The following is a 27,618-nucleotide window of genomic DNA, read 5'->3' on the forward strand; positions in this document are numbered from 1 at the left end:
CAGAGAACAAAAAATTCAATAATTAAGAAAACACAAGGTTGCCTCTGTTAATGCTCCACACCTAATTATCATTCCTGTCCCTCGTTTTATCCGGTCTTCATCTTCATCTGCACCATTTTCTTTTCTGTAAAGCAGTTTGTGAAAAACCAACTGGTCAAACTTGCTTTACAAATACATCTGACTTGACCTGTCACACCTCTGAAAATATGACAAAATGTCTTCACTGATAATATCTACATGGCTGAAAAACATTCATTCATTGAATTCATTCAGCTACACTGAGCTGCTCAAAGAAATAATAGAATGAATCACTCTGATTTTGGCCGGAATGGATATGAAATGCTTTGAATCGATTTGCACATAATTAAAAAAAAACAAAAAAAAAAACAACTAAATTTGTGGTAATGTAGTAACAGTATATTATGAATTCAGCTTAATTAATGATTAATTCTGTCATCTGATTTCTTAATGTCAGAAGAAAAAAAAACAGTCTTATAATCTTATATATTATTGCATTGCATTTTTATTTCATGGATAATACATTTCATCTAAAAATACTGAATGAAATTATTGACTCGAATCAGGCTGTGCAAACTTGAATTGAATCATTCAAAAAAAAAAAAAAAAAAAAAAAGAGAGAGAAATCGCTCTTAAAATGAGTCACCAACTACAGGATGGTGACTCAAACTGAATCTCTGTTACACCCCAAACATTTTACCTGAAAAGGGGTTTGGCCCTGCTTGTTCTTTGCCTCCTTATTGGCTCCCCTGTACAGAAGAACACGGGCACAGCTTTCCTGATTGGTCAGAGAGGGAAAGTGATTGGTTAACATTAACTTAGACACACGAGCTGTTTGACAAGCTGCAGTAGCTGTTTTATTTGCAACGCTTAAAGTTTATTGTCAGGTATTTGTTTCCATACTTGCCTTATTGTACAGGGCGCAAATGTGAAGCGCAGTGTTCCCTGAGGCATTTTGCGCGGTGGTGTCTGCCCCATAAAACAGAAGGTGCTCCAAGTGCTGGGCAAAGCCGTTCTGGCAAGCCTTTCAATGGCAAGCGTGTGAAGGAAAGGTTCAGAAATTGGCAGGATAGAGCATATACGATGGGACAAGGGAACAGGGAAAGGGTGGCTTTCATTTAGAACAGTTTGAACACATTAGAAAGAGCAGGACGGAGAAAGAAAAGAGGAAACGAAACTGAGAGTGAGATACAAAGAGCCAGAAAAGGGGAGAATATGTCTTACATCCACATTTAGACACCAATTACTTTTATAGAAAAAAAAAAAAAACAGGTCAGAGCAAAGGGAATAAAGCTGGCGATTACATCCGCACCACAGTGACACGAAATAACAAAGGACACAATATTAAAAGGACAGAAATGAGCCTTCAGCAGGCCGACAGGTTTCCTCATATTTTTCTGCAGGGACTAAAATAACACAAGATACATACAAAATAAAGGAGGGATGCATAGGGCAGAAGCGAAAATAAAATACCATGACAACCAGCTTGCAGCACAGACGCAAATTTACTAGAATGCCACAGAGACGTGATGTAGGCAATGTACCCACATTTGCCCATATCAAAGAAAGAGATAAAATCCAATGTGCTTTCAGAAACTGGACTCAGCTTGAGATGATTTTGATTGGAGCAGCTGTACAGAAACTGTGTGGTGCCTTCTCTCATTTTCTCAGCCTTTTTTTTTTTTTTTTTTTTTTTCAGTTTGCACTCAGCTCATTTTCATTTTTCTCTTTGTCCGGGGTCTCTTTCTGACTGCGAGAGTGATCATGGCATGTGGTTAATGGTGAGGATGAAGGGTACCTTATGTATTTCTTGCATTCCATACTCCTCTTCATCCCTGTGCTATGGAAAGAGAGAAGAAGGAGGGGAGGAAGGAGAGAGAATGGGGAGATGAGTGAGAGAATGTCGTTCGATGGGGAGTGGAGGGGCGGGAAGGAGTGTGAAAAAATGTTGAGAGAGAGAGAGGATAAGGAGAGAGAGGAGGGTGATGGTAAACAACAATAACAACAACAACAACAACAACACAGATAAAACAGAGAGAAGGCAGTGCACTGACACCGACACATACACAGAGACAAAGGATGAGACACAACGATATCAGAAACGTCTTTCCACATAAAAATATTCGAGGAAACCATGTTGGAAATTCACAACGAAGAAAACAGATGTATAGAGAGAGACAGACACTTAATCAACTCAATTAGAAATCCTGCAGGTTCAACTGCGTCAACCAACCCAAAAAATGAATAAAATAAAAAGAACTGTTCCATCTTAGGTTGAATTGACATGAAATGCTTTGAAATGAATCATATATTATCATTATGAGCTGTAGTATTAGTGTTATTATTCTTTTTTTTTTTTGTTAAATAAGGTTTAAGTAGTTTTACTGTTTGATTTTTTTTTAAATTTCAGAAATAATAATAATAATAAAAAATCAAAAACCAATTTTTAAAATTATTTTTTTTTATTTAAAACTTTATTTATATAATGCCTTTCATAATCAAGTTCAAGGGATGTGATTGAAAGCGATGTAAAACAGAATAACAGTGAACAGATCAGTGAATGCCCACAGAGATAAGAGAGTAGGAGATAGGCAGAAACTAAAATGAACTTAAATCAAATTAAATAGAACAAGAATTAAGGCAGGAATGTAAAGCAATAAAAGAAGACAAAACAATGTGAATCACAACAACAAAAAATCAAGAGAAAATGTGTTTAAGAAAAGGTTTGTGTGTGTGTGTGTGTGTGTGTGTGTGTGTGTGTGTGTGTGTGTGTGTGTGTGTGTGTGTGTGTGTGTTTTTAATGAGACTTGAAAGGGTAGTCTTGCGTTTTTGCATGTGCTTATCGAAATTAATGGATATAAACTTTTGGCTAAAAGCACTGAATCAAATACAGTAATTGACTGAATTTTTGATATGAATTGAATCTCACTGAAAAATCATTCTTCAACAGAGTCGCCAACCACTGGATCATGAATTGATTGGAGTCTCTGTCGAGCTCTGATTGATAAATGAACAGACAGACAGCTGATGTTTGGTAAGTTGAGCATAAATCTAAATGGAAAACACGTTGCTACCTGATGAGACTCGTCCCAGCCGTTTTCGTCCCTCGTGCCCAGCCTGGCCCTGTAGTAGAGGAGCGTCTCGCAGCAGGAGGTGTCGCCCCCTGTCAGCACGGTGTGGTACAGCGGGGTCAGGCCACAGCGGTCTTTGTAGTCCGGAGACGCTCCCAGCGCCAAGAGAGCCTGGCAGGAGGCACGGGCATGGAGAGAGGGTAAGAGAAAGGCACTGCTGTTCTGAAATGTGTGTGTGTGTGTGTGTGTGTGTGTGTTAACAGAGGTCAGAGAGAAAAAGTGAAAAAAGAAAGCCAGAATGTATAAACACAGATGTGATTGACCGTAGGGCTGGGCTGTAACTCAGTATTATCATTTATTGTATTACATAGCAAATATCAGTGATAAATGTCTTTCACAAAATTAGATCGGCAACAAATTACTGAACATTGTTTGAAAATTTGACAGTTTATCGTGTTTGATTTTACCCTACAGGTCAATACAATGACCAACAATTTGATTATTCAGCATTAGGGCTGCAGCTGATTACTATTTTCATTGTTTATTAATCTATAATATTTTTTTTTGCAATGCATTGATCAATTATACTGTCTGTAAAGTGAAAGAAATAATGAAAAATGCTCAAAGGCAGTGTGAGGAACCCAAGGGAATGTCTTCAGGTTGCTGACCAGCAGCCAAAAAAACCCAAAGTATTAATTTCATAACAATACGAATGGGGAAAAGTAAGAAAATGTTAGTGATCTGAAGCTGGGATTTTTTTTAAAATGACTAACATGCTTATGAAAATTATGCTATATTGATTTTTGTTGACTGACTAATCTCTTAATCAGCTCATCGTTTCAGCACTATTTAGCATGTGATTTCACAGATGTGAACAGATATGGTTATATATCAGTACTGAAGGGATTTCTCATTATTTTGGGATATTAATTTCACCCATATTGCCCAGCTTTACTTGGGGGAGTGTTTGCCGTTTGCATGTGTGGATTTAATGCGAGGAGCTCGTTATTACCAGCAGCCCGGTGTGATTGTAAGCCCTGACAGATTTGTGCACGGGTGTCAGACCGTCTCTGGTTCTGAAGTCCAAATGAGCGCCGCCCTGAACCAGCACCCTGATGGTCTCCACCGGCAGGCCCGCCTGCACCGCCACAGAGAGCGGGGTCTCTGATTCACAGGGGAGTGGGGGGATGCAGGAGAAGGGGAGAGAGAGAAAATAGTGCACAGGAAGAGAGAAGGAAGATTATATCAGAGAGAGAGAGAGAGAGAGAGAGAGGGTAAAGTAGGGAGAGAGAGGAGAAGATGATGCACGGGGGAAACAGACAGGAGACAGTCGGCCAGGGAGAAGGAGAAGGTGTCAGTATCAACAAATGCTCATTTTCCGTCACTTTCCATCAACCTGTCTCGGCTATTTCTGCTGCAGTTGGTGATTTCCTACATTTCCCAGAATGATTTTTGACAACCCCCAGAGAGGGTAGAGGGCAATCATGATGTGGAAAGTTTTCCAGTCAAGTAAGAGTGAGAGCTGAGAAAAAACCTGCCTGGTTATCCACGATACAAAAATACAACCAAGACAAGATTCAAGCCGCAGCCTGCAGTGCATTCTGGTTTAGCGGGGCGACAGTCAGTGGAGAACTGGTTATCTCTACGGCAGAGATACTGACGGCTTGTCACTGTGTATGTGTGCAAAATATTGTGTACAAAGGCGATAGAGCTGCATGTATGATAATTGTCATTGTCAATTAATCTGTGGATTATTTTCTTGATTAACAGAGTAGTTGTTTGGTCCATAAAATGTGAGAAAAATGTTGATCACTTCCCACAGCCCAAGGTGACGTCCTCAAATGTCTTATTTTGTCCCAAACAACAGTCCACAACACAAATAGTTTATTGTCATAGAGAACTAAAGAAACCAGAAAATATTCACATTTGAGAAGTTGGCAACTAATCAAATATTTGACTAGTCACTGCAGCCCTAAAAGAAGCTCTTGCTCTTTGATCCTGAGGGACACCTAAACCATGTTTACCATAATGCGTTGGATTATTCATCTTTTTCTGCGATACAACTGCATTGTACAGTTATCCACTGCAGTATAAAAAATATAAAGTATAAAAATCAACAAGGTAAATTGCCAGTCTTTGTTTCAAACAGTATTTAAGTGCTGTAGGTTGGCATTGTCTTTTAACAGAGGAGAAACAAGCAGCAAAAAACTAAACCGCAGCCAAATTATGTAACTGCTGATTAACTAATTCTGCTTTTAAAGCACTTACAAGACTCATTAGCAACAAAATTAATTGCTTATTTGAACACAAAACAACAACAACAACAAAAAAGAGTCAGATAACATTTACAGGCTTTTTACAAACTCACCTCCACTGTCAGGGTCATGATAGTTGGGGTCAAGACCTTTTTCCAGGATCTTTGCTATCTTCTCTGTCGCTCCGGTCTGAATATAGTCCAGGAACTTCTTCAGACTGGCCTTGGAGCGGGTAGAGGAAGAGGGAAGAGGATGTGTGTGAGTGGAAATGAATACTGTGCAGCAGCAAAATGTGCACACTCAAGAAGAAAAGGAAATAAAGTACCTTTGTGCTGAGTTTGGCAAGCAGTTTTTCATCCAGATTTGTTTCTTTGTACACTCTGGTTTTATACCTAAACTGGAACCCAGGGAGAGGTTTGTGTGAAAATGCTGAACTTTCAACTTACAGTATTATAACATGCTTAAATTCATCGATGACGCCATACCTCAAATCAAAAATCAAAACGGATTTCCAGTTATCATGACTCAAAGGCTCTAAATCTGTACGACCTTGAGCTGCAACACTGAAAATGAACTGAAAGATATTTTACTGGCTTGGGAATTACATGCAAATGAGTTTATTTCAGTCTCGCAGCTATTAACCTGAAAAAGTATCATTATTGCTGTTATACAGCCCCTGTTAAACCACCTCACTGTCTCCACAAATTCTGCTAGCTGTTCACTGTCACTGGAAAAGCCCCAGGATTTATGTTTTTGAAGATATCAGGTGACGTTTAGCTCTCTGTGCCTCGGTTTGGGGCGACACTTTTTCATATGTGTAGCTCAGTGGGTACAGCATGGCAGTATTTCTGCTAGGGTAAGGGGTTTGATTCCCTCTGAGACTGCCCATGCTAAAACTGTATGCACGGTTCTGCAAGTGTTCTGCATAAAAGCATCCACCAAATCACATAAGTGCCAGCTAGACTGAACTGTCCTAGATTAGTGGAACAGCACGGATAAATTGTGCTTTAGAGTGAAATTTTCCTTTGAGATCTAAAGCCTCGTCGTAACCTGGTAAGTTTTTACCTGGTGCCTTGTCAAGACTGTAAGCAGTTTTCTGGTTTCAAGCCAAGCTGCTGTGCATACAGTGCTTTGAGCCCCACCCAGGTCATGGACATTTACAGGAGAGCAGCCACCAGAGAGCACTGTAGCATCACTGTCTCACGGCACGAGGAGCCACAGTGTAAATCTGTGTCACCTCACACCAGCTCGCAACCCACTTTCCACATGACATTAGCCTCAGTTTTAGAGGGTGCAGTTAAATCCACGATGCTGCTGTTGCCTTCGTTAGAGTTTGTTCACAATTCATTCACTTCACTGATCAGGAGAGCGTGGAGGTAAAGTGAGAATTGTAATTGTACCAAAACTGGCCTTTGAGTTTATATTTTACAAAAGTATTTACATGTTTTTTAATAAGTCATGTGGTTTCAAAGTGTGATGCAATTTCATAACATCACTGAACTGCAAAGATGAGATGGCTGAAAGAACATTTTTACGTGCGGTTGTACTCCTGTATCTAGACTGCACATCGACTTTTTGAAAAGTTCAGGATGTTTAACTTTTAACAGGAAACCCACAGGCTTTACATTTTTTTTATTTAGCCCTCTCTTGCCATGCAGTTTGGTGATGCAACAACACAACACACACACACACAAAACATCCTAATAATAAGTTTGTAACAATAAATAATTCATTTCATAATAAATAATACATTTTGAGGTGCCTGCTTTAGCAATATAAAAGTCAGAATAAAAGATAAGTGTGAACTAAAGTTTGACAAGTTTTTTTTTTCTGAATTCTCCTTTAAACACTAAGCAAGGCACAGGCTCAAATACAATTCAAAAGCACAGAGTCAATGCACTTTCCCACCCCCTCCACCCGCATACCTCCAGGTAAGGCACCCCTTTCTCAAAGGACTGTGGGTATTCTCGCAGGGTGCGCTCCTCCTCCAGGAACTTGGCGTCCCGTCCATCCCCGGCCGGCTGGAAGAGGCCGTAGTTGTAGACGTCCCACAGCGACTCGCTGAGGGAGCAGATGACCTGCTGCTTGGCGTTCCACACAGTTGAGTCCGAGTCAAACTGCAGACACCTCTGACGGAGAGAGAGGGAGGCACAGGGGAGCTGGGAGTGAGTCTGCTGTTGGACAAACATTTCTCCGAGGCAGAGCTGCACTGGAGGCAGAAATCATCTCAGTGGCTGGCTTCGGTGGGAGGAGCCAAGGAAACAGTTTTTCAGAGCACAAGCTAGCTAACTGACAGAAAAGGGAAGTAACACATTATAAACTGGAAAAAAGAAATCAGGGAAAGTCAACCGGCTAGTGTGGTACGGCTAGTTTAAACGTGAAAGGTCAGATAGGCTTGAAGCTGAAGGTCGATTCAAGTGACGACTGCTTACACTCAACTGACAAAAAAAAACAAGTAAAACAAAACAAACAAACACAGAATATGCACATAATTTATCAGCGAATCAGCAACGATGAGACCCATATAGATTCAGCAATCAAATTTCATGCTTCTGCCACAGTTTTTGTCACTTTAGTGTAAACGGTCCTCACTTCTATTGAACCTCTGCAATTTTGCATAGTGCAGCTTTAAATTGATTTTTTTCCCCACTGGTAGTAAGGTGTTTTGTTTCATATAAGCTTATTGCTGAAATCTAAGGTTATTTAGGTTTTTTGGCTCCGTCCACAGAGATATAACTCAACCAATGAGATTATTTCTGCCTCCAGGGCAGCTCTACACCAAATAAAAATTTTTAATAACTGGTATTTAATAAATAACTCCAGGGAATTTAGACAGGTTTTTAATATGTTGTGTTGTGTGATGTGTGTGTGCGCGCGCGCGTGTGTGTGCACCGGTAATTGTGTTTTACCTTGGTATGGTCACAAACAGTGACAGTTAAATTAAGCCAGCGTCGCAACATGTCATATTTTAATATTAAGGTTCAGCACTGTTGCATGATGGTAAACGGGTTAGTGAGTGATGTATGCATAAGAACGTGATGTGCGCGGTTGCGTGTGCTGAATAGGAATGCATTGTCTTTAAATAATTAATCCTCTGCCATATTCATAAAAATAAGATGACTTATAGGCCATTGGTCTTAATAATATTCAAGCCTTGCTCACATTTTCCCATCACTTTTTCCTCTTAAACCAGTTAATGCAAAGATTCTACACTTGGAAAAAAAAATATTTCCACTTGGTTATTTTCCTCTTTGATCTGCGCATACATAATGTTATATCTGCACCACAATCCATTGGGGACAGAACAAACTCGTCTGGAAAGAAAAGCTCCTTTGCCTGCTATGTCTGTGTGTGATACACCGGAGGCTCGGCGGCCACAATGAGAAAAATACCTTGGGTGTATTATGCGCTTGTGGTACACTTAATTAGATTTTACGGTGATTTGTGCACTGCCCATTTTCTCATACTATTCCATTTCCATGCATTTCCACAGGAGGACAAGGGCTTTTTTTTTTTTTTTTTTTTATCCCTTTTCCCATTAAAGGCCGCAGCGGCTGGACGGCGCTGACTGGGTGCACGGCTTTATGAACGGGAATGAGAGGCCTAAATTAGATGTATGGATCTATTGTTCCATTTTGTGGAACTGTGAGTAAAACTGCACCGCTCAGCAGAGATCCAAGTCCCTCCTCCACCCCCCTCTACCCCACCGCCCACCCCCCGCTAGGTTGCACTGTTTGACAGTGTAGCCAACACTATTGGCATGGCAACCAATTCATTAGAGGAGGCAGGCGCCCGTTGCCGTAGCAATGTCTCGGTGGTCTCTGGGAGGTAAACCACATGAGGAGGACGTGTGAGTGTGTGTGTGTGTGAGTTGTACAGTATATTTGTGTCTGTGCACACACATATGGGAATATACATTTATGTATACATTTTTGTGTGTGTGTGTGTGTGTGTGTGAGTGTGTGTGTGTGTGAGTGTGTGAGTGTGTGTGGCTAATCCTCAGGAGAAAAGGCTGATGCAATATATACTAGAATGACACTTTCCTCCCCTGTCATTCTGTTATACAAGCAAGAATTTTGGTGGTTGTTTCCTGCACTACTTGCATCCGCTCAGGAGAATTGCTCAGATCTTCATCCTGCAGCTTTGTGGTGTTTGTAAATATATCTCCCTCTTTGCTTATTCATCCATCACCTCTATCCCCACAGCATTTCCCCACCACCGCCTCCCTCCACTTCTCTCTTTTGCCAGCTTCTAATGTTCGATCCCTCTCTCCATCTCCCATTAATTCGGTTCAATTATATCTCAGCTCAGAGGCTCGGGGTGCTGGGTGTTTGTCCGCGGTGGGCAGGGGGGCTGCGTGTGATGCCTTGTGTCTGAGCCACTAAAGAGCAACACAAATGCCTCCTGCGCTTTCATGCCTTTCCAACGTCACTCACTTCCCCAACCCTCCCCAAACTCATTAAAAACCTATTAGATAATTAGCAATTACTGTTATATTGAGGGCAGATTAGCTGACATGTAGAACAGTGGGCATGTTCAGGGAGTTGAAAATGGAGAAATGATGATGATGCGGGGGGCGGGGGGGTTACAGCGGGGCACTTATTCTCACCTGGATGTGTCGTGTCTGGTTTGGCCAATTCTCACCTGCCTCCGCCGCACAACTGAGATTTGCTCTGAGTGTGAAAAGGTACCATCCTCAGTTTGGGAGACTAATAATAATCATATGTGACCCTGAGGCTGCTGGTTACATTGTATTGTTGGCTGAACATGTTGGCACCTGCTTGATGCTCAGCAAAAGCCAGCGAGCATTTCTTTTAACATGCAGCAGATATTTTAGCGCAGAAGCTCCCATCTGGGGCTCGTCCCTTGGCCAGGCTGGGAAATTAGAAAATGCTTTGAAATGGTAAGAGGCATCCCAGAACAGTGTGGTCCCATATACATACAGGATATTTAGGTTATATAAACAATTCCATGCATCCATGTTCTTTTTGAGTGCAAAACCCACACAGGACCAAAATGGCTAAAACGCTGTGTTTTGGGGGTTTGAGGGGATTTTTATTGTTTCCAAAGTCCTCTCAAATGTTCATTTCAGGAATTTCGGATTACATCTTGATCCTTTTTTCGCCTATGGTGAAAATAAATGGGATCTCTGACAATCTTTCTGTTCTTGCGGAAAAGACGTGATAAAGTTATTACTTTTTTTTTTCAACGTGTTACTGGATTTAGAAAAACATACTTCACTAAAACCATACAGATGCTGTATTTATCCTTACTGCATGAAGACGAGGTAATGTTGAAATGTCTTTCTTTCCTTCTTTCTTTCTTTCTTTTTCACTGTAACACCGAACCCCATCAGAATCCACCTCAACACATTAAAGGCACTTAAAGGCAATTATTTTTCAGTTTCACATTAGACTGAAAAGCATGTCATCAAGAATCCACTTTTTGGGTCCAAAAATGATGCCACACTTTAAGAGGTCAGCTGAGAGGAAACAAAACTAAACAAAGAGAGGCTAGAAGAAAAACTAAAGCATCAGATACACAAGTAAGTATAGTTATTTATTTTTCTCACAGATTGTAACTAGGAGGAATTCGGCCACATTAGCTATGTTTAATATCTTTTTTTTTTTTTTGGGTGAATGCTGGCAAACATAACCCCTCCTCCCCTTGAACACATATGTTTTGCTCCAGTGTGAACGTCTTAATGCTCAAAAAGAACCTGGAATTGCTTGCTGTGATGATTCTCTCTGGTAGAGTTCAGTGACAACATGCACCTACTGTTTGCTTGATGTCAGGAATGCCGATGCGGAACACCATCATGGTCATGTGAGTGTCCTCCAGGGGAGCCACTGTGGTCATGCTTCGCTCCATCTGAGCTCGCCTTTTCTGCAAAGCGTTGGTCAGGCCGGGGTGATGAGGCTGCTGATTTCCAGGGATGAGGTGAATCTGCTGCTTATTGAATGCCTGATGGTGTAGGGGGGCTTGATTTGTCATATAAGGGATACCCCGGTTCCCCAAGTTGCCGGGCCTCATCGGCCGGTCAACTCTCTGTCTACCGACCACAATGGCTGATGGTTTTCCCACCTCGCCACCTTTCCCTTCCCATGATTGTCTTCCTCCCCTCATTTCCACCTCCTCCAGTCCCTCTATCCCTCCATTCTCCGTGTCAGGCGCATCTTCCCCTTTGCTGTTTTTTCTCCCCTGCTCCTCTTCCTCCTCCTCATCCTCCCCATCCTTTTCGTCCTGACCGGGATAAAAGTGCTTGTTATTTCCCAGCATCCTTTGCTGTGCAGGGGGTCACTGCAGAGAGGGCTGAGTGACATATCTGTCATGGAGACAAGACATGGCTGTCCCATGAGACTCTGGCTTCATCCCTAGAAACATGCTGTGGGAAACAGGCAGAGAGGGGAGTAAGATTTTGGTCATTTAACTCTTTTCACTTCAGCGACATAAACAATGCAGTAGGTGTGTCTACTGGTGTACCAATCAATGCAGAGTGTGTAATTCAAGTTTCTAAAAGACAAGTGCAATAATAGAAACATGAGCCACAGGCAATGCTAACACTCCACATGTGTGAACGAGCACAGAGCTGGTCCACATTTTTCCATTTAGCCACTGGGAATGCATAGGGGAATAGCAGACTGATGAAAGACAAGCTATATATAAACTCTATGAATCTGCATCACAGGTTCAGTGCAGAAGAGAGCGAGCTGGATGTGCAGTTTAGCCTCCTGTGAGGTCAAGAGCATTGCTGCATTGTATTAATGGAGCCATGTGTTTTCTGAGGCACAAGCCAGGGCTAACAGCTTAATATGAGCTCATTAAAGGAAAAATCCACCCCCGATAAACTGTGATTTTTAGCGCATTCAAGGAGCTACTTTGTGGAAGTGTGGCAGTGATAATTTACTTTTATGGGGTACCCATTTGACCTCAGCCTGCTTCTACTTCTGTTAGTGATTCCCAACATTTCCCAGAGTGCATTTTGACAATCCTTGGAGAGCATGCTTGATCTTGTACACGTATACGGAGAGAGCATTAGCGTTAACGATAACAATAGCAGTGAGAGCAAAACAGCATTTTCTAGTCAAGAAAAACCCAAAATGTAATCTTTTTTTTTGTGACTGTGCTGCAATCTGGACCACTGAGGCTTTTTTGAGTGAAGCAATTACAGCTCTGCCGTGTCTATCAAAATGTTAAATTTACAAAGAAGTCCTTGCTCCTTCATTATGAGGGACTGACGTCAGAAACTGATGTTTGCCACTGCTATTAAACTCTATTATGAGCACAGTGGAAATACCTCAATGTGACATTTACATTTGGCATTTAGAAGTAAAACAAACTGTCAAACAACAAAATGGTCCAAGAAATGCAAATTACATTGCCACTTAGTTTTAAAGTGTTTCAGGGTGGACTTTTCCCTTTAAGGTTTTTTCACTCTGTTTCAGATTTGGGTGCGTCCTTATGTACTGTCCTGGTTTGTAATGAAGTCTCCCTACAGGGGCTTTGCCACCGCACCGATCTTGGTGATTGTTATAAGCCGTTTTAATGACGGTGACTGACGTGGGCGATCTTTCACCGTCTCATAGGCGGTTTGGTGCTCTGAATATCAAATGAGCTGGGAGTCTGAAATTAGACGGGTATCTGAACGCTCACATGGACAGATGGCTCTCAGTAAAATATTACAAGACTATGGAGACACACATCAGAACGCAAATTAGGGCAGAGATCTAAATTCCTTAAATAATCAGAGTTGATTGCAAAAATACACAGATGTTATGAGTCCATCAATAGTCAATGAAATATGCAGAAAACATGATATTGATGGAGATTATACAATATATAGACACTTAAAAGAGCATTAGGTGATCTATGACTTTTGACTTCTCGACATCTATTGTGACCAGCAGGAACTGCGACAACACCCAGAGAGTCTCTGGCTCAGCTTACAGTAGCCTGTAAGTGACATAAATAACTTGTAGCGTGTAAGTGGAGAACAGGAACAGGCTGTGTGTCCAGTGTGTGTGCATGAGACTAGTGGAATGAAAGGGAGACAATATGCAAGGTACGTTATCATGCCACCATAAATGACAAGTTCACCAACAAAGGCATTTCAGCAGCTGGCTGACATTATTGAATGTTTTCAAACCACAATGTTGTATTGTTTGTTTGAATGAATACAAGCCACAGTTCTTACCTTGGTGTGCAAATGTGGACAGGAGCAATTCCAAAAGACCAGCGATATAAAATGTCAATCTCAAAGTGAAAAATGCAAAGAGAAGAATCCGCTAACTGACATGCCCCAGCATGTATGTTAACTTTTGAATCTCTGACACGACATAATTGTAAATGCATTTGAATCTGTGGCAACAAAACGTGACTGGCTGTCCCTAACAGAAGGAAATGGAAAAAAAAAAAAAAACCCAAAGGGAAGCAGCTGTTGATCACTTGTGGTACCTACCGGCCGGTTAAGAGGAGTGAGGAGGTAGAACTCGATTGTGGCAAACAGGTTTTTCAAAGGTTTTGAATAAACTGCTAGAGGTCCTCGATCATACAGTCATAACTGTGCATAGAAAAATATTAGGCTGATAAGTGCAGTAGTATGTGAGATTAGCTGCAGACAAATACATACACACATGGGCAGATGCACACTAAATGCATGATACCCTCCAGGCTGCCTCCCGGCAAAGATAATTACATCACACGTTCACAACAGAGAAAGCTTGCTGACTAGAGCAGAGATCCAACAGAAATATCTGGTGAAGAGGAAATATATCATAATTCAGAATACCATAATAAACATGCTGCTTTGTCATTCACAGTTTGGCTTCACAATGAAATGTATTTACCATTCAGTCGTTTATAGCAATGACCTTCATTGCTAAACTGCTGAAAATGTGTGTGTGTTTATGTGATACAGAGTATATGTCTGAAAGTCGGTCCTACAAGTCAAATTTTTTTATATTTGGTGATGAATTTGTTGAATGATTGGTATTCATCTATAAATTCACCAACAAACCTATCAATGCCCACTGCTATATTATGGTCATTCACAAGTAAAAATCTTTTTGCTCATTTAAAGCCTGTAGTATTTTGAATTCAATACCCACAAAGTCAGAGGTGTCTGAATGACTGAGTGGATTCATGCAAATGTATCCAGGCCTGGCCTGTTCATGTCATGTCTGAATGCCCATAAGGAGGTCTGCCAGTTGAGCAGTTCTGGCGGGGAGATGGGCACTGTAGTGGGAGGAGGAGGACTGACTATGGTCGAAACATGAACCTCCAAGGGGCTCAAGAGAGTGACAGGGTGAGCCACTTTGATGCAAACAAACGTCTGTCAGAATGAGAGAGGCAGGGAGAAGAGAAAACTGGGGGAAGAGAAAACTGGATGGTTGACGATTAAAATGTATCTAACCAATTCAGCAAGGACAGATTCATTGAGGAAAGGAACCTGACAAATAAGTAAAAAATAAATGAAATAAACAAAGCAGAGGGTCGGGGAAAGTGTATGGTAAATCTAACATTAACATATCAATCAAAACTTATTTTGGGTTTATGAGTGCAGGAGTCTCACTGAAATCCATCAATAGCTGTGCTCTGAAAAAAACATATATTTAACTGCCTCAAACTGTTGTCATTTGTTTGGCTGCATTCAAATTGTGCATCACATAAAGACTGATCGTTTTTATAATAACAAGTTGCCAAAGAGTAGCGTGTTAACACTTTGAAGGTCTTGCAGATTAACACTATCATTCAAGTACACCACGAGGGAATGGAGGAGCTTGATTTATGAGCAAAGACTCATTAAATATTGAAGAACACTGAGTCTGCATTGGGCAAGATAAAGAACTGGAAGGATAGACTGAGGTAGACAGGGGCTAACTAATTGGGATGTAAAAGTGAAAGTGGAATACACAAGAGAGAACGAGAGAGAGAGAGAGAGAGAGAGAGAGAGAGATGGAGAGAGGGAGAGACACAGAGTTGTATTTTGCATAAAGCAGAGTAATCAGATTGAGGGAAAGAAAGGGGGAGTGAAAAACTGAGGCTGGAAGGGCAAAGAGAGTGACCTCAGAAATGAGGCATCATGAGGGCAAAAACAGGAAAAAAAAAGGTACAATGGACTATATGCTTATGAATGAAAATAAATATAATACTTAAATACAATGACTTGATTTAGTAATCTCCTATCTGACATATGGCACCCTCCCAGCTCCTGCACAGTAGCTTAAGCTTTGTCTTTTGCTGGCAAAAGATGCTTGTCTCTTTTTTTTCATTGAACTAGGCTGCCGCTCCACCCCGCCTCGAGTCTTTTCCCTCCTGATTGCTCAATTTTGGTGTGATTTTCCCACTCCGGACAGAAAAGCAGAGTCACTCCCAGGGTTCCATCAGAGGCTGAGGAGTAATATTTTCACCATCTTCCACTGAATCATATCCCCATTCCACTACTTATTCTAATTTCTCTTAAAAGTCACTTCTATCTCAGTCCTTAACCTTTATTTTATTCTTTCCCTTGCACTTCTCTTTCACATGATAATTCTCGGTTGTCACAGGAATAAGGCCCTGACCCTCACACTCCTACATTTTCATGATTATTCACTGTTATTAATTTAAGAATTTAAGCATATTCTATGGTTCAACTCACTGTAAGTTCCTGAAGTGATGGGAAAAAAGAAGGCTATTATATCATTTTGTCCAGTGAGCCGAACTAATAGCTGTACACTGTTCTGTGAAAGCAATGGATTGAATCCACACTGAGAATCAGTCCATGCTCAAAGCTTTGCACTCAGTATCTGCAGTGAAGTGGTATTGGTGCATCCTTAGATACAGTAAGAGTGTCCTCTAAGTGCCTAAAATATAAATGTAAATTGAACTTGTGCTGTCTGAGAATGCTGAAAGAATTTTTTATGGACAGCTCCATACCTCAGACCAATTCTTCGATCCATATATAACATCTTTTGTGCAATTCAAGATGTTTAATTCTGGTAAAAATTTCGATTAATTTGCGCCAACACCTACTGAGCTCTCAGTCATCTTGCTGAGGGAATCCTGCTTGAATTGGCCACTAAAGGTTTCTTCCATTTTCCTTGCTCACGGTGATTGTTGCTGGGTAGGTTAGGTGATATTGTTGTCGTCTTTTCAACATGCTGTTTTGTGTTTTGCACTTTGTTTTGTTTCCTTAGATTTTATTTTTCTGCAAAGGCTACCTGCATTAGCACATTTTGCTGTGTGATTGACTGTTGATAACTTAGATCTAGGGGGGCTGATTTTCTGTTTAAGTCCCCATGAAATGACCTCACGTGACTTCTACTTCCTGTAAAAATGGAATTCTTAAATGGTGACATCATCCTGCATCAACCAATGAAACCTTCACAAATCTTTAAACGTCCACTGTCATCCACCTATTGGCTCAAATAAAAATGTGTTTCTCTCCCAAACTGATATCCTGTTGGTTTGCACTTGTGAATGATTGTTCCCTGTACCATGTCCTGTCCAAACACCCTGTTTCAACATGAAATACATAAAATCAAAAAAGTAGGAGTCAATTTTATGGGGTTTTTGAGATGTGCTTTGTGATGAAGGGCATTACAAAAAAAAAATCTGTCCATAAAAATTTCTTTCCCCAATCTCAGCAAAGGTAATTATGTCATACTGTTGCTTTTTTCGTGATCTTATGAGCACATAAGTCAAAAATATGAACATTTCAGCAGCTGTGCAATTGCAGAGAAGAAAAATGGGTCATCTGAACATTTTAGAAGTTAATGACTTGGTGTGCCAGTGGGAGGCCAAAATATTTGACACCCACAGCTAAGCAACTTCACTTCAGATCACTGGAAGTCATGTGGAGACATAAAGAGAGGATTTGGACAGATCTGGATGTCCATAGCCTGGAGAACAAAACACTGAGTGTAAGTTTCCAGGCAGGGGTCCTCAGAAAGTAAGGAAATGGTTTGAAACTAAGATGAAGATCAGGTGCTGATTAATCACGATAACGAGGACAGAGATGAATACCCTCCTTCAGCATCCGGAAAGCAAAGATGGATGGATGGAGAGATCTGGAGGAAAGGCTCACTGATATCTTGTCTCTATGTGTCTATATTTGCCTTTTCCAATACTACATGATGAGATCTTAAATGTCGTTGCTTGGAAAGTTTGACAAAGCTGCAATGATTTGGGCCTTGTTTGGCTGTTTTGTCATCCTTGGGTTCCTTACAGTCATAAACCAAATATGACAAATGCTTTGGTCTACTACGTAAAAATTAAAATTTAGCATAATGCAAAAATTATGCACAGAATTTCTGCAAAATAAGGTTGTTTCATAAGGATGTTTTATTTCTTTTAAAGCGTGTGTGTGTGTGTGTGTTTTTTTTTTTTTTAAGATTATTGTTTTAGCATTTTGCTTGATTTGATACTGACAGAGGAGAGAGACAGGAAAGGCAGGGAGGAGAGAGGGAACGACATGCAGCAAAGGGCTCAGGCTTGAACCGAACCCAAGCCATTACGTCAAGGCTGTAGCCCCGTTACGCAGTACACACTCCACGAGGTGAGCCACTGTGGTGCCTCCTGAGTGTGTTTTTTTGAAATCACAGAATATCTTCTCTAAAGTACATCACCAAGGCTGCATAAATCATCTAGCTGTTGTCTCCGGAGTTGCGAGAATCACTAGCATCTGTGAATATTGCCTCTGTCATGTAAGGCTTTCTCCTCTCCTTTGGGCCAGTCTCGAGGGAACATTCGTAAGTACAAACCCAGCAAAACGCATTGTAAAGGCCTTATGGACAGTCAGTTCTACTCACACTCACGCTTCGTCTCTTTGCAGCTCTCTCTTTCTTTCTATCTCACACGCTCACTCTCTCCCTATGTAGGACAGAGCATGTGTATAGATATATTTTCAGTGTATCGGTCCCCAGAAAGTAGAATTGGAGATCATCCAAGGAACAGATTGTCCCACTTTTATGTCCTGTGAAAGTGGAACGGCCAAGTTCTGTCCTCCATATCCCTCTTTTTCACTGGGTCTCCATCCTCCAGCCTCTTTCACGCCACCGGTAACCTTGACGGTGACGAGGAGCTGTCAGGAATACTCTGGGCCTACTACAACAGACTGAAACACTCAATGAGGGGGAAGAGGATTGTTGGTTAGTTTTATATGAATGGTGCAGTACTAGCCACCAGTGTTGGGAGTATTTCCCTGACGTAATAAGTTCCCTTAAGGGAGTATGTGGAGGAAGGGCTAAGCTACAGTATAGGAGGTACCCTGTGTAGTACCAGCACTCACTAAAGTCCACGTCGACTCCTGAAGACCATATGGTCGATAGATACTTCAGTATATGTCCATATTCTCCTAAAATCAAACATTAAAAATGTTTGATGGAAAAGAACAAGCAATTAAATTAATTGTTCACCATCCAGTTTCAATTACAATGTTAACCTTATCCAGGCAGGCCTTAAATCTACTGTGCCTGACACCGTCTGATGAAATGCAAGTGCAATCGTTGTGCGCTTAATTGACAATCAAGCTTCTTTGATTAATATATACAGGGAGATTAGAACAATAATATCAACAGATGCATCCCACATGCACTCCAAGGCTCTAGCATCCCCCTCAGCAGGGAGCAGAAATTCTCCCATCTAACAAAAAACAGATGCCTTTTAATCAAACCGCATTTCTGATGCTAATCAAACCTCTGCTCCAACAAAAAGTTATCGCCCGTTGATCATTAATTAACTGGATGATTAAAATAATTACCCCCAGTCCTCCACAGTAAACAATTCCTACTCCTTTGATCTGCCACTCCAGCTCGATCCTCTCCATCGCCACCTAGCCAAGGACAATCTTTTTTTAGGAAAAAGGGGCCACAACTTCCCTCAGAGGTTACAGACAACTTCACTTGACGTTGTTTCAACATACACACATGTGACAAAGCACACGCACACAGTCACACACACACACACCACTGACTGGCACTTTAGACAGCACTCAAACACATCTGTTCTGGAAAAGTCTGGTCGAGAGCAAGTTTAAGTGCCAGACCAGCGGCTCTGTGCGAGGCTGGCGGTCCGGTGGAGATCATCAAAGTGGGCTATCTCCCTGTCAGACGGGGCGTAAATGGGTCAGGTGGAGCGTGCACTGTGGGCCTCGCTTGGGCTATACTTGGCCACTTGGGCTGGGAGACCTAAATGCAGCACAAATTTAGGCATGAACATCCCCCGCTGCTATTTTTGAGACTTCCCCTTTCCCACAAAGTTCATGTAACTATATGACCAATCACTAATCAGTCCTGATCAGAGTGGTTTCCGCCCTGTCATAGTTTCACGACACACACATTTATACAGCTCTGCGCATAGCAAGGACGTGTTTTCAAACCTTACAAACATACCACACTTTTAGTTTTAACATGAGCTAACAAAAGTGCATTTAATCTCCAATTGTCACTAAATATAAGTTTTTGTTGCCATTTTACTGAAAAGTGTTCCCTTTATCTCATGTTTTATTTCATATTTTTTTCCCTCAGTATTTTATAGTATCTATTTATTTTTATACACTACTCAAAAAAAAGTTAGGGATATTTGGCTTTTGGGTGAAATTTATGGAAAATGCAAAAAGTTCACGCTACAGTGATATTATATCATGAAAGTAGGGCATTTAAGTAGAAGCATACACTGGTGATTTCCTCATCTCAAACAATTTCTTGAAACAAAAGCCAACAACAGTGGTGGATATACCACAACAAAAAATGTCAGTGTCAATAACTTGTCATGTGCCCTTGAGCATCAATTACAGCTTGACAGCGACGTCTCATGCTGTTCACAAGTCGACTTATTGTCTGCTGAGGCATGGCATCCCACTCTTCTTGAAGGGCGGCCCTCAGGACATTGAGGTTCTGGGGTACAGAGCTCCGAGCCTCTACACAGCGACTCAGCTTATCCCATAGGTTTTCTATGGGATTCAGGTCTGGACAAAGTGCAGGCCACTCCATTTGAGGTACCCCAGTCTCCAGCAGCCGTTCCCTAATGATACGACCTCGATGAGCTGGAGCATCAAACACCTGATGTGAATTTTGCCGTTAAACTCCTTGTTAGAGAACAGCAACTTGTGCAAAAAGTACTGAAACATTGAACAGTTGGACGTGTGCGTTCAAAAGTTTACAGAAGGTCACATTAAGTTCACCTGTAAAGGTTATAATGCATTTCAGGTTCATCCTGAAATTTCACCCGAAAGCCGAATATCCCTAACTTTTTGTGAGTAGTGTAGTTTTCATGTCTTGTTATGAAGTGCATCATGTCCCGTTGTATGTCATTGAAATCCCATTGTATGAAATACAATTTTTTGGTTTAAAAAAAAAATCGTATAATATCTTAACCATAGTTGATTTAAATAACTGGAAAAACATTGCCTGGCAAATAATTTTGTATACTTTAAAATGTGCAGTGTTCCACCCTGCTACAAATGAGTTAACTTCACCAACAGGAGACAATATCTTCTCCTTCTCTCTGAGACAGAAAATGCGTTAAAATGGCATGAAAATAGAAACGTCAGAGGCGGCCGTGATGTAGGATCCCTTCTATTACACATCGAAAAGAGGAGAGAAGTACAGATGGAGGGTCAAAATATTTCTTATAAAAGAGAGCGTTGCTATAATTTGTAGTATCAAGTTACTATTTCAAGGGTGTCTTTTACTTTTTTTACCTGTCCCAGAGCTCCTGACTAAAGACCTCAGGCCTCAAATACAATGAAAGCAGGCCACAGACAAGCCAGTCAGACACAGGCAGCTGAACACAGGCTTAAGACTTTCAGTTTGATTTTATCATGGATAACAGACACAGATAGACTGTCCCACAGTGACAGATTGACTTACCTTGCATGTCCGTTGACACAAAGGTAACACTGAGAGACAAAAGTGAACAAGATACTAATAAATGCTGTTAGACATGGCTGGCAACGTGAGGACCATGCCTGTGTCTGTCAGGCCCCATTACGGTTCACCAAGCTACTGATTAATGGGCTGTGATTGGTCCCACAAACAGGAAGACCCTTTATTTGCACTCTGCGCTTCAGCTTCATGTACTTTTATTACCAATAAACTGCAATTACTGCTGTACACTAACACTAGACTTGCGTAACCCCACTCTCAACCCAGTAATTATTGTTTACTTGGGCAAAAAAGGCAAAGGAAAGTGTGAGGCACCTGCTGAGTGCATGTAGTGACCCCTGAGCTTCTATCATGGCCTCTAAAATTCATCACTGCTTATTCTCACCTTGTTTTAGGAGAGCACTTGTGTGGAAACTTAAGGATATTAAACGAAAAAGGCACTGAGATTTTCAAATGGGCACTTCCTATCAAAGATGTTTTGTTGAATTTGGCCCACAAGACCTCCAGCAGGCTCAGCAGTATGACCTGCATCCCAGAACCACTTTTCTCCCGACCCACTCTTGACTCTAATCAGATCTAACTACCCTGTTACCGGCCGCTCAGACACCAAACTGTATCAAGAGTCACCGGCTAAAGGGACATCTGACCTTTATGCCCTGAAACAGGCTGCTCAGCAGTTCAGAAACCGAATTAGATCAGCAAACAGGTTAATTATGCAAACTAATTACACTCAAGAGTAGTGTGAGAAAAGTAAGGGCCCGAAAGTGGCAGTGTAATAAAGAAAAGACAGGGGCAGTTCTTCCTAGCATGCAGAAAAATGAATATAATTGAGGTAATTGTGTGTACCTGGTAAACCAATTACAAAAAAAGAGCTGAGAACGATGTATGACTACCCACTTCTGCTATCATAGCAATGTCATCCCACAATATATTACCCCTGTTCTACTCAATAGGCAGATTTACACAGTTTGGACTTTTCTTCAGAAGCAGGTACATGCACTATTTCTCATACTGCTATCAGGGGAATCTCACACATAATCTTTGTTTTCTGAGCGAGCCATGCAAAAAGAGTTTACCGGAAAGACACTGTATCACACTGCCTGAATCACACTGTAATTCACAGTCATTTAATTTTAACTAGCGTTTGCTTTGGAATTGAGATACTGGAGCTATTTGAGCTCTTCATAATGGTTGGATGTGTTGCAGTTTATTGGCTCCGGTTTCCATGGCTTACGGCAACCCTCCAGATCGTTCCCCCTGGGGAATTTCTCCCTGTACGCAATATGAAAAGCCTGCAGAGTCAGGAGAAACAGCGATTGTGTTGTGTTCCATCTTAATGAGCAGCGCAATGAGACTTTTTAGTGCCAGTCCCATAAAAGGAAGTTCATTAGAAATTGTATTAGATGATTTTTTTTTTTTATTTAAAAATTACATTACTTCTCAAGGCTTACTGATCAAGTTGCTTAACCAAAACAACATAGGCTGTATGGTGTGTTGAGAGCGGGACTTTTTTATACCGTTGGCCCAGTATTTCTGTGTTTGTGTTTTCATTTATATATTTGTTTTGTGGTAGCTCCATATGTGCTGTAGCCTAGTTTAAGATCCCCATAGGAATGATTTAAGGAAAATCCTTTTGTGGGTTTTGCATTTTGCCTTCGATAGTAGCTTGTAGCAAACAGAGTCTAGTTTTGTTCTTCCACAACAGTTAGCTGCCACTGGGAATATCTTGGCATGTCTCTTTTGTCCTACACTCTCCTCATATAAGCCCTGGAGAGTCACTGCACCATATAGCATAGTCACATCCACGACAGTGACCTACCCATTTATCGACTCCTACTCTTCCTTCAGAGACGGGATAGGACAAAATAGGACGGAATTAGACAAGACAGGAAAGGATAACATTAGACAGGATAGGGCATGATGGGATAGGATGGGGTTCAAACAGGCAGGTATAAGGAAATTTTCCTGATTCAACGAGGCTCATATCTACTCTGACACATTAAGCATTTTGGCCAATTCATTTTCTTTCACATCTTTCATCTTCCATTCATTTCTTTCCTAATCACATTGCCTTTTTGCGTAGGCATGCCCACATTATGTATAATCACTCAATCCCTCCCCGACTTTGATAATGTCACCCTGCTACCATTGTTCCATTTTGATCAATTGCCCTGTGTTTGCACGGGAGCCATTAATCTCACTGTAGCTACTCTCCTCCAAATTGCCCACTTTGTATATTTTCCTCTCTCTCAAATGAATTCCCCCAGGTGCACTTTTCCCATAGAAAAATATGCTTTAAAGCCAATACTGCTTGTTGTGCATTACACCATGCAGGGCAGGTCTAGGGAGGCTGTGCATAGTCAATTACTTTGTATCTATAGGATCAAAGTCCACAGAGCTGCAACACCAGAGTAACAGACCACTGGTGCATAGCACATTTCTCTGCCTATAAGCAGGACTCTGACACACATCCAATGCCACAACACCTAATTTCAACCAGGCCTGGAAAAAATTAAATGTGTGCATGTGTGTGTCTAGCTGAATCTGTGCTACTGCGTCCTTCGAGGATTTCCACCAGCTGACACGATAAATACAGAGAGCAGGTAATGATCCCGACAAATCACAGCACAGGAAGTGTGTGAAACTGAGGTGTTGATGAGCTCTCAGATGATTCTCTGCTACCTGCTCACCTCTCCTGTTTCAGCACCTCACCCCTTTGAACGCATCAACAACGATATAACACCGTCCTGCGAGTGTCGGGATGCTATATATGTACTGTAGGCGCAGTTTTACATGAGCAACCATTAATCATTGACTGATTTCTCTGATTTTGTATTGCTCTCTATATGTGCAGTAATATCACCTATTTCAACAATTTCCCTCAATTTCTGTATACATACTGTTCCTACAATATCATAAATATTCATCTACTGTGTAACTGTTTGGCAGTGCTTATGAATTACTGCATGTAGTTCATAAAATGGAAAAATCCACTTGAAACAGTGTTTCAACTGGTCACAAGGGATTCAATTATGGCTACAAACTCAGATTCATCATGAAAGCCTCATGCTGAGGAACAAACTTTTTCTGGGCAGTGATGGTGAAAAGTAGGACCAATCCCTCTAGTCTGGAGGTCAACCCATCATGTCAATTTAAAATTTCATTTGCAGTGAATCACTCACATTTGCCAGAAATAACCAAATCCATATAACCTCCATTATAGCTGCCTTAAAATTTGCCATTTACCATAACTAATGAAGCTTGCACAGGCAAAATGGGCCAGAGGAGAGCACTTAGCTCTTACTAATCTGTCTTAAAGCTGCTCTCAAGTGTTGTGCACAGTTAATGAAGTTCTCTTTGAAGGATCTTTGTAAGTATTGTGATATGTCCCACTTTGCTCTTCTCCCCACCTATAGAAAACATATGAATTACCCCGCTCCCCTCTTCCTCCACGGGAGAAAACACCCTTCTGCACCACGCTCACCCCATAGCACCCAGTTCCCTTTCAAGAGCGCTGTGACTTTCACCCTCACACCCCTTGCGGCACAAAGAAAACCTGTGTCTCTGCGCGCCTAAAACTTCAAACAGCATTTCTGCAAATTGAGTTTGCAGTTCACACGCACAAGGTCTCTGTCATCGCAAGTTTCTCCTTCCTGCTTTTTTTTTTCGTGCTATTGTCACTTTTACATCACTTGCACTTCAAGGTACAGTACACACCCCCATTATTCTTATCCTCAAAGTGAATAACACTAACAGTTAAGATCATAATATCAGTGAACGTTAGAAAGTAAATACCTTGTAGCGTGCAGTTCAGTCTGTGTTGCTCCTCGTTGTATCCGCAGTGACCTCCTTGATAAACCACAAAGAGAGCAAACAGGGACCGGGATTAGAGCTGAGGGAAAGATCCAGGTGGTAAAATATAGATGAGGAAAAATGAAAAAGTGATTTGCTTTTCTCTCTTCAAAATCACATTTTCATGCCTCATGGTCTTTAAATGAGCAGCGATGTGCACCCTGAGCAACTATTGAGCAGCCTCTGTTAAATGGGGTGGGGGGTGGTGGTGGGGGTCTGACTGCCTTTCTCCTTTTCATTCACACACACGCACACACACACATACACATGCACACTTTCACCTACTCTGCCCCAGTATAGCCGTCTCTCTCTCTCCTTCTTGCTCTCCCCCTCACACACTCTCTCTCTCCACTGTGGCGTATTCAAATGAATCTGCTCTCTCTCTTTTTCTCTCCCTATCAAGCTCTATCGCTCTTCCCTCACTCACTCGCTCTCTCTCTCTCTCTCTCTCTTTAACAGCTAGATTGATCTCTCTCCTTCATTCTCCATCCTCTCCTCTTACTTCCACTATCACTCCAGCAGCTCTATCAGCTCTCTCTCGCCTTTTTTCTCACCAATGAGCTCTTCTATTCAATTATCCCCAATTTTCCTCATCTCTCTCTTTCTCTCTCTCTCTCTCTTCCACACACACGCACACACTCTTTTTTGTCTCTCACTGCTCCATCTCCCTCCATCCTTCCGTCACTCTCCCTCTTGCTGTTTCACTCAATCATTTTTACACACACACACACACACTTGTCCCATGATATTATTCCGCCCCTTTCTCTTTCCTTGTCTCACACTGGCAGCAGCTTGATTCAGGCCAGCTCATTGTTCTCCCTTGTCTTTGATGCTGATGGGTGATCCAAAAAAAAAAAAAAAAAAACCCAAACAAAAAAAAACCCTCCAGGCTCAAATGATTAAATCCTGAATTTGTTCTCACCTAACGCATCATTATCACAGGGAATGTGATGATGTTGGTACGGTGAGGCTGTTTGTCTAAACTTGGACGGATGGTGCATCTTCACAGTGCGTTCTAGTATTTACAAAATACATTGATTGGCCTGAAGGGGGCGGTATGACTAAAGGTCAAAATTTGTAACTTTGTATGTGGAAATTTGTATGTGGATTCGTCACTCTTTGTTCTGTGTGATTGAAAATTAAATGGAGGTTTAGCCGAGGCTGTTGAATTACCATGTAAACTTTATTCAGACTTTTCAGAACCCCTTTCAGACGTGCTGGGATGAAGAACCAACCGTGAAGGGTGTGTGTGAAATTTTTAAAGACTTTTTTGTTTCTAATAGCTGAGTCAAGCTCCCTGAATACTTCCCCACTGAATGATGAGATGATGAGGGCATGCACGTCCTCCCTTGTCCATCTTACAGTTTCCATTGTTTTGCCATTTGATTTCACAGTGATTTGATTTCACAAGACCGCGCTGATAGCTCCTCCCAAAAGTTCATAGTGTTCAGATTTTAGTGTCACCCTGCACTGAAATGAGGTTCTGGCAACCACATCATGGAAACTGGAAATTCCTATTTTACAGCACAGCACACATTGAGAAACAATGAAGTTTCTTCATTTGAAAAGGGCAAACGTAAACGTAATGCATATGTAAAAAAAGAGTTCAAATGTGTTAAAAAAAAAAAAGAACAACCCTCTGTTCTCTCTGTCATCATAAATCTATCAGCCCCATAAAAAAACGTGGCTCAATCAATTCTTGACAGCTATGAAATCTCGGCCCCCTAAATTCAACTGACACAATTTGCTTTGCACATCCAGCTGTCCTTACAAATTGCTCTGATTTGTGTCATGGTGGCGCTATGAAGACAAAAGTTTTAAACTTTGAACAACCGTAGCTGCTACACAACTTGTCCGGTTTTGATGAGACTTGAACGGATGCTGTGACTTGCTACTGCCTCGTCCAAGGGGAGGCTGCATCCTTCACAGGAGATGACAAGTTTCATTTAACATCTGTATCCCAATGGGTAAAAAGTTTTCTTTGGGGACCTAAAATTGTCATTTTGCTATTCCACAGTGTGCTGGTGTTGACACCTGTGGTAAAAACACAGATTTCTGGTAAAGGGGATACACAGAAAGATGTCAATTGCTAGCAAAATGAAAAAAAAAAATGCAATACCGACAGCATTAACACACCCATTGGCAACTGATCTAGGCAACATGCATATTTCGTATAAAAGTGTTGAATGTGTTTGTGATCATAAGAGGTACATTTTAAAATGTGGTGTAGGCACAAGTGAACTGCATTTGTGCTGTGAAGTATTTCAGAAAAAAACACTGTCCTTCTGCTTGTTGCACAGACAGACACCAGCAGAGAGAGGCATGGAGGACAGACAAAGGCAAGGTCGGCTGAACACATTAATTCAAATAATAGTGCACTCTGAAATATGTTGAGGAGATGTAGCTGTAGCTCGTCACATCCACCCTCTTAAGGACGGTATGACACCACACAAACTGAGCTGGAGCCCTTGGTAAGTGCTCTAGTGGGTGCTCTCCTTTAATAGTGCAGCACTCCACAGTCTATATTCACCACACTTTCATCCTACAGTGGTGCTT

The 27,618-nt window shown here is 41.4% G+C and overlaps 1 protein-coding gene across 1 annotated transcript in view; it reads right to left on the bottom strand.

Moving 5' to 3' along the window:
• The window catches only part of LOC115377796 (SH3 and multiple ankyrin repeat domains protein 1-like), a 32,284-nt gene extending 20,652 nt beyond the window's left edge, over window positions 1–11,632 (bottom strand). The window contains exons 1-9 of the mRNA XM_030077820.1: window positions 11,123–11,632; window positions 7,270–7,473; window positions 5,670–5,741; window positions 5,458–5,566; window positions 4,102–4,253; window positions 3,093–3,260; window positions 1,817–1,858; window positions 926–1,042; window positions 719–796 (exon numbers count right to left, since the gene is read on the bottom strand). Of these exons, the coding sequence (XP_029933680.1) occupies window positions 719–796; window positions 926–1,042; window positions 1,817–1,858; window positions 3,093–3,260; window positions 4,102–4,253; window positions 5,458–5,566; window positions 5,670–5,741; window positions 7,270–7,473; window positions 11,123–11,623 (1,443 nt within the window). The 5' untranslated portion in view covers window positions 11,624–11,632. The remainder of the gene's footprint in view (window positions 1–718; window positions 797–925; window positions 1,043–1,816; window positions 1,859–3,092; window positions 3,261–4,101; window positions 4,254–5,457; window positions 5,567–5,669; window positions 5,742–7,269; window positions 7,474–11,122) is intronic.
• Window positions 11,633–27,618: the final 15,986 nt, after the last annotated feature.

This window comes from Myripristis murdjan, chromosome 19, assembly GCF_902150065.1.
Source record: "Myripristis murdjan chromosome 19, fMyrMur1.1, whole genome shotgun sequence".
NCBI lineage: Eukaryota > Metazoa > Chordata > Actinopteri > Holocentriformes > Holocentridae > Myripristis > Myripristis murdjan.